The 12,334-nt window shown below is 47.6% G+C and overlaps 1 gene segment (V, D, J or C); it reads left to right on the top strand.

Annotated features, from left to right (window-relative positions):
* The first annotated feature begins 2,763 nt into the window (after positions 1-2,763).
* The window catches only part of LOC132676254 (immunoglobulin lambda variable 5-37-like), a 74,337-nt gene continuing 64,766 nt past the window's right edge, over positions 2,764-12,334 (top strand). The window contains 1 exon segment of the V gene segment in view: positions 2,764-2,891. Coding sequence covers positions 2,846-2,891 — 46 coding nt within the window.

Below are 12,334 nucleotides of genomic sequence, written 5' to 3'. Positions count from 1 at the left end.
ATCATAAGAAACACCCAAAAAAGGGGGGGGGGTGGTGATCATCAATTGGGCTTCACAAAAGTTACTTTTTTTGTACACCCAAAGATACTATCAAGAAAGAAAATGCAACCCTAAGTACAACCCCATCTCCCAGAGGCCACTGAAGGAGATAAGAAATGCCTGGGACAGCCCAGCTCCAGCCATGGGTTCTCAGTAGGACTGTGACCACCATGGTGTAACCTCTTCTCCTGTGTACTCTCCTTACTGCACAGGTAAGGACGGTCCTCGGTGACCCAAAGCAGCCTCTGAGCCTATGTCCACACCTTTGGATCAGACCTCCAAGCAGCTTCACCTCCATCCCTGCCCCATCACCCATGAGTGTCTGTGTTTGCAAGTTCTTTCTGCCAGCCCGTGCTGGCTCAGACACCCTCCTTGTCCACATCTCTGAAGAATCTAATAGACTCATTTTCACCCTGAGAAGTGACATCATTGTTGTTTTGAGAAATATGCATAATGGTGCCAGTAGAAGCCATGGAACCTTCGGTGGTATCTCCTGCGATTCAAGGCAGGGTCAAATACCACACCAGAGATCCCAGTGCCCTGTCGTTTTCTGGATCCAAAGATGTTTTGACCAATGCATATGTTCTGACATCTCTGGGATCCAGTGTGCAAGGAAGTGACTCTTAGTGTCCTATATGCCAAGATAGTACCAATGCTTACACAGTGCTTTAGATCCATAGGGAAGTGAGAGAAAATCTCCCTCCACTCTCTAGACCTGGTGGCATCCCCTGTCAAGAGGTTCCAGGAGTGACTTTTGTTGTCAGATCTTCCAAAAGATTATTTGTTGTCTGGGAATAAGATGATCTGAGAGTGCCATATCCCTTCCTTCAGTTATGTCTTCAGAGTGATTCTTATCTGTCCTGTGTTCATATTTTCAAAGGCAAAACTAGCTTGTTCAGAGTTACAAATGACTCAGTGGAGGAGAGCCTGGCTATCTCAGTGGTTAGAGCATGCAACTCTTGACTTTGGGTTCATGAGTTCAAGCCCCACTTTAGGTACAGACGTTACTTAAAAATAAGCTGTTGAGGGTCAACTGGGTGGCTCAGTTGGTTGAGTGTCCAACTCTTTGATTTCAGCTCAGGTCATGATCCCAGGGTGTTGGGATCGAGTCCTGTGTCAGACTCCACACTCACTTTCTCCCTTTTTGCTGACATAGAGCTCTGCTGAACTCCTGAATTCCCTGGTGCTGAGCAGTGCCTCCCCAATGGGCAGATCTGAACAGATCCCTTAACAAGGAAGATAGACAAAATGACTATTACACATGCAAAGTGATTTCCAACTTCATATGTCATTGTGGTATTACAAATTGAACAAGGACGTACCAGAGGCCTCCCATAACCATGGCTAAAGTTCAATACAGTGACAGCAGCAATACTACCGAGGATGTGGGGCAGCAGGAACTCTCATTCACTGCTGGTGGGAGTGCGAAAAGCCCCATCACTTGGGAAGATTCCTTGGCAGTGTTTTCTACGGCAAACAAAGCCTTAACGATATAATGCAAAAAGAAGAGTCCTACAGCTTACTCTAAATGAGGTTCTTCTGTGCAAACAAGAATATGCACCTAAATGTTTGTTGCTGTCTTATTTATGATTGCCAAGACTCAAAAGTGATCAACGCACCCTTAGAATGGGTAAACAATATCTGTATGTCCACACATGGAATAAGACCAGGAGAAAGACATGAGTTATCAGGCCACAAAACACATGGGTGAAACTTCCATGCATATGTGTTAGTGTCAGAATCCACTGTGAAGAGTCTGCAACAGTGAGCAGGGGGGATGAGGGGCAGGGACCCAGGCCCCAGCTCCAGGCCCTGGGTCACTGTGCATCCCGTGTCCACCAGATGGCACTGGTGCTCCCCCAATCCCTCAGCTGGCAGGTTCCTTCTCCTTGTGTCTAGCAGGTGCTCTTGATGATTTGCACAGACAGGATTGCAAGTCTCCCAGAACACGGAGGTGAGGTCGCAAGATGGCCTTGCAGTGGTCCCTGCTGGATGCCCAGCCCTGCTCTGTCCCCACACCTGTAGCACCCTCATCAGGGTTTGCTGTGTCTTGTCTCCCCTGCTCTGGAGGGACCCAGCATGCCCACATTACATGTCCTCCTGTGTGAGTGTGTGTCCCCTAGGTGAGCTCCTGTCCACATCCGGCACCCAGAGCCAGCATGCATCGTCTGAGCTGTACCATTGGGACAGATGGTTTCTATTCCCTCTTCCGTGTGTCTTGTCCTCAGCTCCATAGTGGTTCACAGGTTGTACTGAGTTAGGACTGCATGTGTCCCTCTCATCAGACCCCATCCATGGAAGATACCTGATGTACAGAAGGACCTTTCTCTTTCCCTGGAGGGTTACTCTCAGGTGGTGGAAACACAGGCACCAGGGAAGCCTGCACTGGGAAAGGAGAGGTTCACCCAGACAGCAGCAGGGGGCACGGTGACAAGGTCTGGGGCTTTCTACAGGATGGGGGCTCCCTGCTGAGTAGCCCTCCAGGACAGAAAGCCCCAAGACTGGACCCCTTGTTTCCAGTGGGGACAGGGCAGGTGTGTCTTCGCTGTTCCTGGAGGAGTCCCTGAACCTGGGCCTGTATGTGGTCCCAGCAGCTGCTTCTTCCAGGCCCACCCAGGGGGAAACTAGTGCATCACACAGTCTTCCTGTTAGCGGGCTGCAGGCCTCTAAGCGCACAGGAGCGAGCAGCAGGGGTGGGTCCCATTTGCATGAGCAGCCCCTCCTTTTGAGCTCTGTGGACTGGGGATAAGAGAGGCCCAGGGCAGCCCAGCCCTGGCTCTGTGGTCTAGGAAGAGCGTGTGTCACCATGGCCTGGATCCCCATCCTCCTCGTGCTCCTCTGCCACTGCACAGGTAGGGATAGGACCCAGTGTCCCAGGGTGGGCCTGCAGCCAGAGTGAAACCCCTGTGGCTCAGCTCCCTAATCCCATGTGCGCTGTTCCTTCTCTTCCCTCTGCTGTGTCTGTGTTTGCAGGTTCCTTGTCCCAGCCTGTCGTGAGTCAGCCAGCCTCCCTCTCTGCATCTCTGGGAACAACAGCCAGACTCATCTGCACCCTGAGCAGGAACATCAATGTTGGAAGCTATAGCATATACTGGTACCAACAGAATCCAGGGAGCCCTCCCCGGTATCTCCTGTACTACTCAGACTCCAGTACACAGTTGGGACCTGGGGTCCCCAGCCGCTTCTCCGGGTCCAAAGATGCCTCGGCCAATGCAGGGCTTCTGCTCATCTCTGGGCTGCAGTCTGAGGATGAGGCTGACTATTACTGTGCAATCTGGCCCAGTAGTGCTAGTGACAGTGATACAGACACATGGGGAAGTGGGACAAATACCCAGTCTGCTTAGGCCACTGTAGTCTGAGTCTCTCAAGTCTAATGTAAATTGAATGCACAGTTACTATACTTGGGTGTAGCTACTGGATCTGACTGTCCTTCTTCCCAGTTTCCTATCAAACCTGTGTGAACTCTCTGGAAAATAGGAAAACAAAGAAAGACAAAGAATAACAATAATAAAGCAAACCAAAGACAACAAAAAAGTGATAATGATGCAGAAATTTTGCCTTGTGATTCACATGTAAAAATTAGAGCCTGTGGATTTCGCTTTTTTTTTCTTCACAAGGGTACATCAACTTGCCTTAGATTTCTGGTGAGAGTCTACAGACCATCCCCCAGGCAGACAGTCCTCCACTGCATGGCCTATGTTCCTCTAGGAGTCAGAGCAGAGGCCCTCCCTTCCCTCCAGGCTCCTGTCCTCAGACTGACTGAGTAGCTCTGTGTCCCAGCGTGGAGACACTACAGAATCACAGACACAGAGCTGGCCTGGCCCACTGGCTGGGTACCTGCCCCTCATTTGTGATGTCGGGAGAGGGTGACTGCCCCTGGGAGAAACTGTGTGTGCCAGTCAGCAAATTTCTCCGTGGGGCTTGTGAGGGAAAGTGGGGAGTGCCACCATTGCAGCAAAATTCTCAGTCGGCTTGGGAGATTTCACAGTCGTGAGGTTCCTACAGCTGACACCATCAGGGCCCACGGGCAGCCTTGTGGCTGGTTTCTGGAGCCCAGAAGAACAGACTGTGTCCTCCTCTCCTCTCCTGCCACGTCGGCGTTGTCTGTGATCCATGCAGTAGAGGGGCTGCGGGGCACCATGTTGCATAAAGGAAGTAGACCCCCTGAGCCTTTCCAGGAGAAAGTCTTGTCATTTATGACAACATGGACGAACCTGCGGGACATGACCCTGAGAGAAATAAGGCCTACACAGAAAGGCAAATGCTTTATCTCATTTACATGTGGAACCTACAGGAAAAAGATAATAAAATCACTGTCAATTTTTAGTGATGAGGATGAGTTAGAATAGGGTGACACATATAAAGATGGGAAAGAGATTGGTGTGAGTGCAACTTCTTAAACATAATTTGCGTTTTCAGCTAGTAATTTTTAATTATGAAAATACACACAACAGGAAATTTACTCTTTTCATCACTTTCTTGTGCAATTCAGAGATATGAAATATATTCGCCATGTTGGGTGACCATCACGACTCTCCATTTCTCAAAGCTTTTTATCATCCCAAACAGTAACTGTGCACCCAGGAAGGGAATGGGTCAGCTGGGTGTACAGAGAAGCCAGAGCCCCAGGAGCCCATGCCAATGCAGGAAGCAGCAGAGGGCACAGAGCAGCTCCCATGGGGCTCTTTGCCGATGTGGCCTGACCCAGGTGGGATCGTTCGTTAGGCTGTGCTTCTTACCCCAGAATGACCACGTGGGTGCACGCTGCAGCCCATGGCATGCAGATCCATGTGCCCACTGAAGGGGGTCCAGAAACTCCACTTTTATTTCCCAAAGTGTGTCAGGGAACATCCGTGAGACCTGAGTTACTCCTATGAGGCATCTGCTATATGATTCATGCTTATTCTTGTCTGAATTCCCTGCAAAATCCATGTGTGCTCTCCTCCAGAGACTGAGGAAAGGCCTTATTTTCAGTCTACATTCTCTGTGCTTGTCAAGGGGAACTTGCACTTATTTCTGGTCTTTTTATTTATATTATTTGGGTACTTTCAGCTTTATTTATTTATTTTAAGAGAGAGAGAGGGAGGAAGGAGCAGAGAGAGAGGGAGAGAGAATCCCAAGCAGGCTCAGAAATCGGCTCAGAGCTCAATTATAGAAGTTGAGGTCATGACCTGAACTGAAATCAAGAGTCTGACACCCAACCGACTGAGCCACCCTATTTCTGGCCTTTTGAATCTGGAGCATTGATATATGTGTCTCTTTTGGGGCCGATACCATACCAATTATAGGTAATGTAGAAAATTCAAAGTTTGATAGATGATAGAGAGATAGAATATACTCACGTGATCTATAGCCATGCACCGTCATTGATCTACCTCATCGAGGTCAGTGCAGAGGGTAATGGGGACTGGCCCGCCAGAATGGGAAGTGAGATGAGAAGACTGGGCTGTCCCCTCAGGAGTCCCGAAAAAGGCTGTTGAGGGGCGTGCATGCTCTCCAATCTTGACTCACTGGGCGGAAACATCATCCCCCAGTGGTCGATGACTCTTGGCCCCAACAACACAAGTCTCTAAGCAGTGGGAGGAGCCCAGGGTGATTCATGCTGAGGAGGCCCTGTGTCTGCAGCAAGGACTGAAGTGTGGTGGCACCTGAAGCACAGGAAGAAGCCCTGAGGGAGGAGAAGATCTGGCCCTGTGTGGGGGTGGACAGTATGCCAGGCAGACTGAAGTCCTTACTGACCTGGTCACTCTCTCACAGCTCCAGGATGTCCCTTCCAGTCATGGGTGCGGCTGGACACTGAGACAGCAGGGGGCGCTGTGGGCCTGTTCCTGAGGGGTGTGTGTGGGGGCAGGGGTCCCAGCTGAGCACCCAGGCCTGGAGCCCTGCCTTGTGCCCTCTACAAAATTGCACCTAGAGGAGTTTCCTTAGGCCCACCCACCCCACACTCAGCTGTCACCACATTCAGTCCCAGGGGAGGGAGAGATTTGCATGAAGGCTTCCTTTCTCTCTTCCAGGAAGGGAGAGGATAAGAGAGGCTTTGTGCAGGTCTCTCCCTTGAGGGCTCAGGACCACAGCCTGGGGTATCTCCACCCTGGCCTGGACCCCTCCCCTCCTCACCTTCCTTGCTCTCTGCTCAGGTTACTGGCTGTGGAAAGCGGAAGAATTGCTTTCGGGGGACCCCTAAGTTGCTTGTTTCCCCCATTTTGAGAACACACTGTGAGTAATAACCTGACACTGAACTGTGTCTCCACTGCTGTGTTGCTGGGTCCTGGGCACTGTCTGTGTTGACACAGGAAGCCTCTTCATCAGGGTCTGTGGGCTAGAAGGTCACCCTCACCTGCACTGGAATCAGCAACAATGTTGGGTCGTATTATGTGGGCTGGTACCCACAGATTCCCCACCGTGTCCCCAAAACTCAGATGCTCAGAAGTACCGGGACCTCTGGGATCCCAGCTGGGTTCTCGAGAACAGGGCCTCTCTGATCATCTCGGGCCTGCGGCCTGAGGACGAGGCTGCTCATTACTGACACAGTGCTCTAAGCCTGTGGGCAAATGATACAGCAACGTGCCCCAGTTTCCCATGGTCACTGCCAGTGACAAATAAACAGGGAGACTGAGGACACCCCAGAGGGTCTGGGGGTCTGACTCTCTGAGCACAGAACAACTATGAAGAGTCAGTGACAGTAGCTTCACCTCATGTTGTTTTCTTCTGAAAATAAGACAAATCTCTTAAGATCATTTACAGGCATAAAGTGCAGTCATTTAAATGGTACGATTCAGTGGTCTGTAGTATGTTTCCTGAGTTTGTCGAACATCATCAGGATCAAACTGACAACATTTCCATCACCTGCAGAAAAAACCCCTGACCCCCCAGCAATGAGTCCATGGCCCCCCTGCATCAGTCCTTTGGAGCCAAAAATTTCTTTCTGTCAGCAGTGATTTTCCTGTTGTGCACATTTCACAGGTGCCGAATCACAGACCACGTGCCCCCGGAAGCGCACCTTTTAGTGGCATCAGCGTGTGCATTGTCCTAGGAACATCACAGGCACCATATTTAAATACAGGGAACGTTTCATCGTTTCCTCTAGAGACGGGTTCATCTTGTGCAGGGGACACGCGGATCTATCTAGATGGCTGCAATTTTAATAGAGACTGTCGAAATAACATAATTATTTTCCATGATGGTGTGTAATGACAGATTCTTTTTTAAAAGTTTATTTTCCGATGAATATTGTCCCCCATTGTCATTTTTTATTTTGTAGATTTCTGCATGCTGAAATTTTGTTCAATAATTTAGCTGGTGTTGTTTATTATTATGAAAAATAGTATTATGTGTTACGGTCCATATTTCAAGTTTTTGTCTCATACATTTTTCCTTTCCTTGTGGTGGGGAGGTGGGCTCTGTGGCCTTTCTCTTTTTCCCATTCCCTCATGCCTGGCAGACTCTACATGTCTACTCCCCCTCTTTTTCCTTAGTGAGATGATTCCAGAGCGTCCCTCCTGACTTCGCTTTCTCTCCCATCTGCCCACAGCACTGCATCTGAGACCTCCCGTTTCACTATTGCTCGCCCTGGATGCCCGTCCTGTGGTCAGGGCTTGGGTCTCTCCACTTGCTGTCCTGTGTCTTCACTCTCAGGGGCTTTTTCGAGTGATGGTGGTTCAGACCCACGGCTAGCTTTCCCCCTCTGTCACCCCAGCCTTTTCGGGAACTGACTTCTCTTTCCACTGACGCTCATGATTTGTGGTGTGAGCCCGGGCACGAGGCCACCAGGGATTCTTAACAACTGATACCTTTAAAATTATTTCATTTTTTTCTAACTTACTTTGATCTAAAGGGTGAAAATGAGCAGACAAAGATAATTTTAAGAAAACTGTTACTTAATATTTCTCTGAAATTTCTTATTAATAGACTTAAATGTCACTAAAACCACAGGTAGAGAGTAGAGAGAAGAAGGCAGGTTTCCAAGTTAAGGGATGAAATATATTACTTAGAAGTGTTGGAGCTACTTTGAGTTCACTCCTTGGTGAGGTACAGGCAGAGGCTTCAGCAGATGCTGTCACACAAAGGAAACTTTATTTGCCACAGATAAGGGGATCAGGGACAAGAATTATCAAAGCTGTGACTCCCTGAGTGGAGGCGAGTGGGTTCCTTTCGTTCGGGGTTAAGATGGATACCCAGAAAAGGGAGTTTTGTCATCTTATGCAAGAGTGGGCCTGAGGTTGTCCAGGAATATGAAGAATAGGAGCTGTGTCCCCATCATGTGGTAGGTTAATGAAGCTTGTCCTCCTCCTAGGGCAGAGACTTAACGTTATAAAGAGGCAGAGGTCTCTGGAGGATACTCCCTGGTCCATCTGCACTGGTGGAGCTGTTGCAGGAGATAAAACTGGTCTAGGCTCCCAGGCTCTTTCTGCTGTTTGCCTCTGAAATACGGGAACATTCCTGTGAAAAAGAAGGGTTGTCAGCGGGGGTCCCGCTGGTGACTGTTTTACCTCATTAACCTGTGGGGCAAGTTTTCAATCCTGCAAAAACAACTCAAGCATGTGCTTTAGGTCAAAGTTTACTTTTGTTCCTGCACTGGGACTTTTCCTCTGGTCATTGTCTCTGAAGCACTCAGGCTATTTCCTGGCCTGGTGGAGACTGGTAGGTTGGCATCCCCTTTGGTCCCCTCAAACCCTGAACTGCTGACCTTGTTGCATTTCTGTTTTCTTTTCCTCCCAGGAAAGTGCTCAGTATGGGTGCTGGGCAAGTAGAACCTGCAGGGCACAGACCACAGAAAATAGCTGGGGGCCTCAAATGAGTGCTCTTGGGGCAGGAAAGCTGTCTCCTCTTTATATACAGAGATTTTTTTCCCACCTGGGGACCCCTTCAGTTCTGCTTTCAGATGGCTCAGGGTATTTAGTTTAAAAACATTGTGCTAACAGGCGGCCCTGGGCGGCTTAGTCAGTTAAATGTCTGACCTCAGCTCAAGTCATGATCTCCTGGTTTGTGATTTCAATTCCCAAGTCCGCCTGTCTGCTGTCAGCAAGGAGCCAGCCTAGGGGCTAAGGCAGACAGGGGGAACAACCTCAGCGTTAACAAGGCACCTTTTCTTTTGTTAACCATCTTTGCTCTGGGCTGCTTTGCCTACAGTGTAGAGGTCTGTAACTCAATTTACCTCTTTACCTAACTTGGTCCTTTCCTCCAGTGAAAGCAGTTTTTCTGCTATAGTACTAAGTTGGAGAGTGCTTCTGCCCTGAACGCCTAATCTTGCTTACCTCATATACCTTTGTATGGGGAGCCTTTGTGCCTGATCTTATTTTAGGCCTTTTCCCCTTCCTCTCTACTGTGGGGGTTCTGCACCCCTTTCTATTCGGGGGTGCCTTTACATCCCCCTAGTCTTGGGGTGCCAATCTGGTTTGCCCAAATTCAGTTGTGAGCATCCTGTGGCTTTGTGTTTCTTTATGTCGTATGAACCCGTTGGTGTAAGCCCAGGGGACTCCTAAGCTCATCCCCCACAGTGAATATCATCTTTTGTCGTCGATAAGAAAACAAAACATGAGCCTGTTAACAATTAGTGGGTGATGCCATGAAACTTATCTTCTAGCTTCTACTTTCCAGTGTGGATTCTGGATGGAAGATATTTTCTCACTTCAAGGAGACTGAGGAAGGCTGACTGTGCACTGTAGATACGGACAGCCCTAACAATGGATGACAGACAGGAATGTGAGAAATGAAGGATCACAGGGTGTCTGACTTGGGATGCCCCAAAGAGCAGCAGGGTCAGTCATCATGGCCATGTGCACCTGCAGCCAGGCAGCTGGGGGCTCAGCTGCAGAGGGAGCAGTATTTGGATTTGATGGGGTGGGTGGTTAGTGAGGCGGGTGGGATTAAACCTTGAGGGGAGGGGTATGTGGGATGGATTGTGATCATGAAAATGATGACTCAGGATTTTAAGAAAGTGAGGAGGGACAGGGAGTCTAAGGAAGTGAAGAACCCAGCAGGAGAAGGGCGAGAGAAAATGCCATTTTTTCCATGTCATAAGTATCCTCTCACCCACCCTCATATCAGACAAGAGGGAATGGTATCTGTCTCAGCAGGCTTCCTTCCTTGTCTCTTTGTCACCAAAGTAGAAGTAGAAATAAATCAGTCGTGATAAAAGCCAAAGTATTAAATGACAGCTGAGGGGCCCCTGGGTGGCTCCGTCAGTTAAATATCTGACTTGGGTTCAGGTCATGATCTTATGGCTACCGAGTTCAAATGCCATGTCGGGCTCTCTGCTGACACCTCGGAGCCTCCAGCCTGCTTCGCATTCTGTCTTCCTCTCTCTCTGCCCTTCCCCCACTTGGGTTCTGTCTTTCTCTCTCTCAAATATATATAAACTTTTAAAAAATTAAAAAAGAAAGACAGATGAAAGCATCTCCCTCACTCTCTCAGGTAGGTTTAATTCTCTTCCACTTCCTGCACAGCTTAAAACCTATTTGTGCTCATGGAAAAGAAAGAATGAATATATGAATGAGAGTGATAAAAGTTTTCAGAGAACCAACTATAAAAGAGTACATCTTCAGTTTGGTAAAGAGAACTATAAAACACTTTCCCTTCGTTGAACACACACGGAGATGAAGCACTGAAAGCTTTCCCACCTCAGGTAGGGAGCAAGGCCACCATGTCCTATGTCAACACTGCTGTTCCATAGGACTGGATGTGCCCGTCAGAACCATAATGCAAGGCAAACAATGAGAGGCATACAGATGAAGAAGAGCAAGAGACAGTTGCCCCAATTCCAGGTGAGAGAATGATCTCCATGAAAACTACAAAGGAAGCTACAATTAATTATGCAAATATATAAACTCAAAGAGTAATAAATAATTTTGGAAACATTTTAGAATGAAGATCAACATAGAAATATCATATAGATGTGTATATACTAGCAATAAACTGGTGAAAATAATTTTTAAAAAACCCTTAAAACCACTCGATGAAGTGTTTAGGGGCATGTTTATTAACACAGGTATAAGCCACAGGTGCTAAAATCTGGACAATGCTGGTAAATGTAATCAAAGTGGACCTAAAACAATGGAAAGATATGTTCTGTTCATGGATTAGAAGACTCATTATCGTAAATATGCCAGTTCTTCCCAAATTGTATAAAAGTGTAATTCAGTTCCTGTCCTAGAAGTCAGAGTGGTATGGATAGAGGATAGACACATTGGCCAAGATAACAGAACATAAAACCCAGAAACGGACCCACAGAAATAAGGAAAAACAATTTTTTTTTTTACAAAGTGAAGAAGGCTTTCCGAGGAGAAAGGATGGACTTTGGGACAAATGGCCACAGAACAATTGGATATCCTGAGAGATAAATGAATCATACTTAAAACTCATTTTATAGGGGCGCCTGGGTGGCTCGTCAGTTGAGCGTCCGACTTCGGCTCAGGTCATGATCTCACAGTCTGTGGGTTCGAGCCCCGCATCAGGCTCTGTGCTGTCAGCTCAGAGACTGGAGCCTGCTTCCGATTCTTGTCTCCCTCTCCCTCTGGCCCTCCCCTGCTCATGTTCTGTCTCTCTCTGTCACAAAAATAAATAAAAACATTAAAAAAACCCTCATTTTATATATATTAAAAAATCACTAAAAGGATTATAGAAATAACTGTAAACATAAAGCTGTAAACACAAAAAGGAGAAAATATTCAGGATCTAAGGTTTCTATAAAAAAGTGTAGACAAGACACTGTCAGGATAACCCATGAAGAAATGAAAAAAGAAAAACAAAAAATGACACTTGTTAAATACGACTTCATCAAATATAAATTCATTGTATTGTCTTTTCTTCTTAAGGTAGTAAGCCAAGGAAATTACCTAAAAATATAGAAGATTAACATAATACTCAATTTAATGGACAGTAGCTGGAATCCATTGGTTTAACGCACAGGAGTTTTCAAACATTCAGAGATAGACATATTCTCAATTGTAGGCCAGAGGAGGGACCTGAGGTCTGGAGTATCTTCTGCAAAGAACTGGCAATTTACCATTTAATTGAGGTAAATGCCTCCAAATCCTATGGACTAGGGATTGTTTGGAGACTGAAAAATGCTACATTGATCAAGGGCAACACTAGAGGATCATTATCCAAGATTCAGCTCAATGATATGTGAATAAACAGAAGTGAGGAAACCTGCTGGGCTCTCAGGGTTGTGGGACACAGTGGGGTGTGTGCCCTTCAGCCAGGAGGGGGCGCTGTGGGACTGCCCTGTCGTCCCTACACAGGGCCTCAGTGGGGACCATTCACTAAAAGGAACCTGGGACTGGGGACTGGGCCC

The sequence above is a fragment of the Panthera onca genome, chromosome D3 (assembly GCF_046562875.1).
Source record: "Panthera onca isolate mPanOnc1 chromosome D3, mPanOnc1 haplotype 2, whole genome shotgun sequence".
Taxonomy (NCBI): domain Eukaryota; kingdom Metazoa; phylum Chordata; class Mammalia; order Carnivora; family Felidae; genus Panthera; species Panthera onca.
Note: the sequence above shows the minus strand (reverse complement) of the source record. Positions and strands in the feature narration are given on the sequence as shown.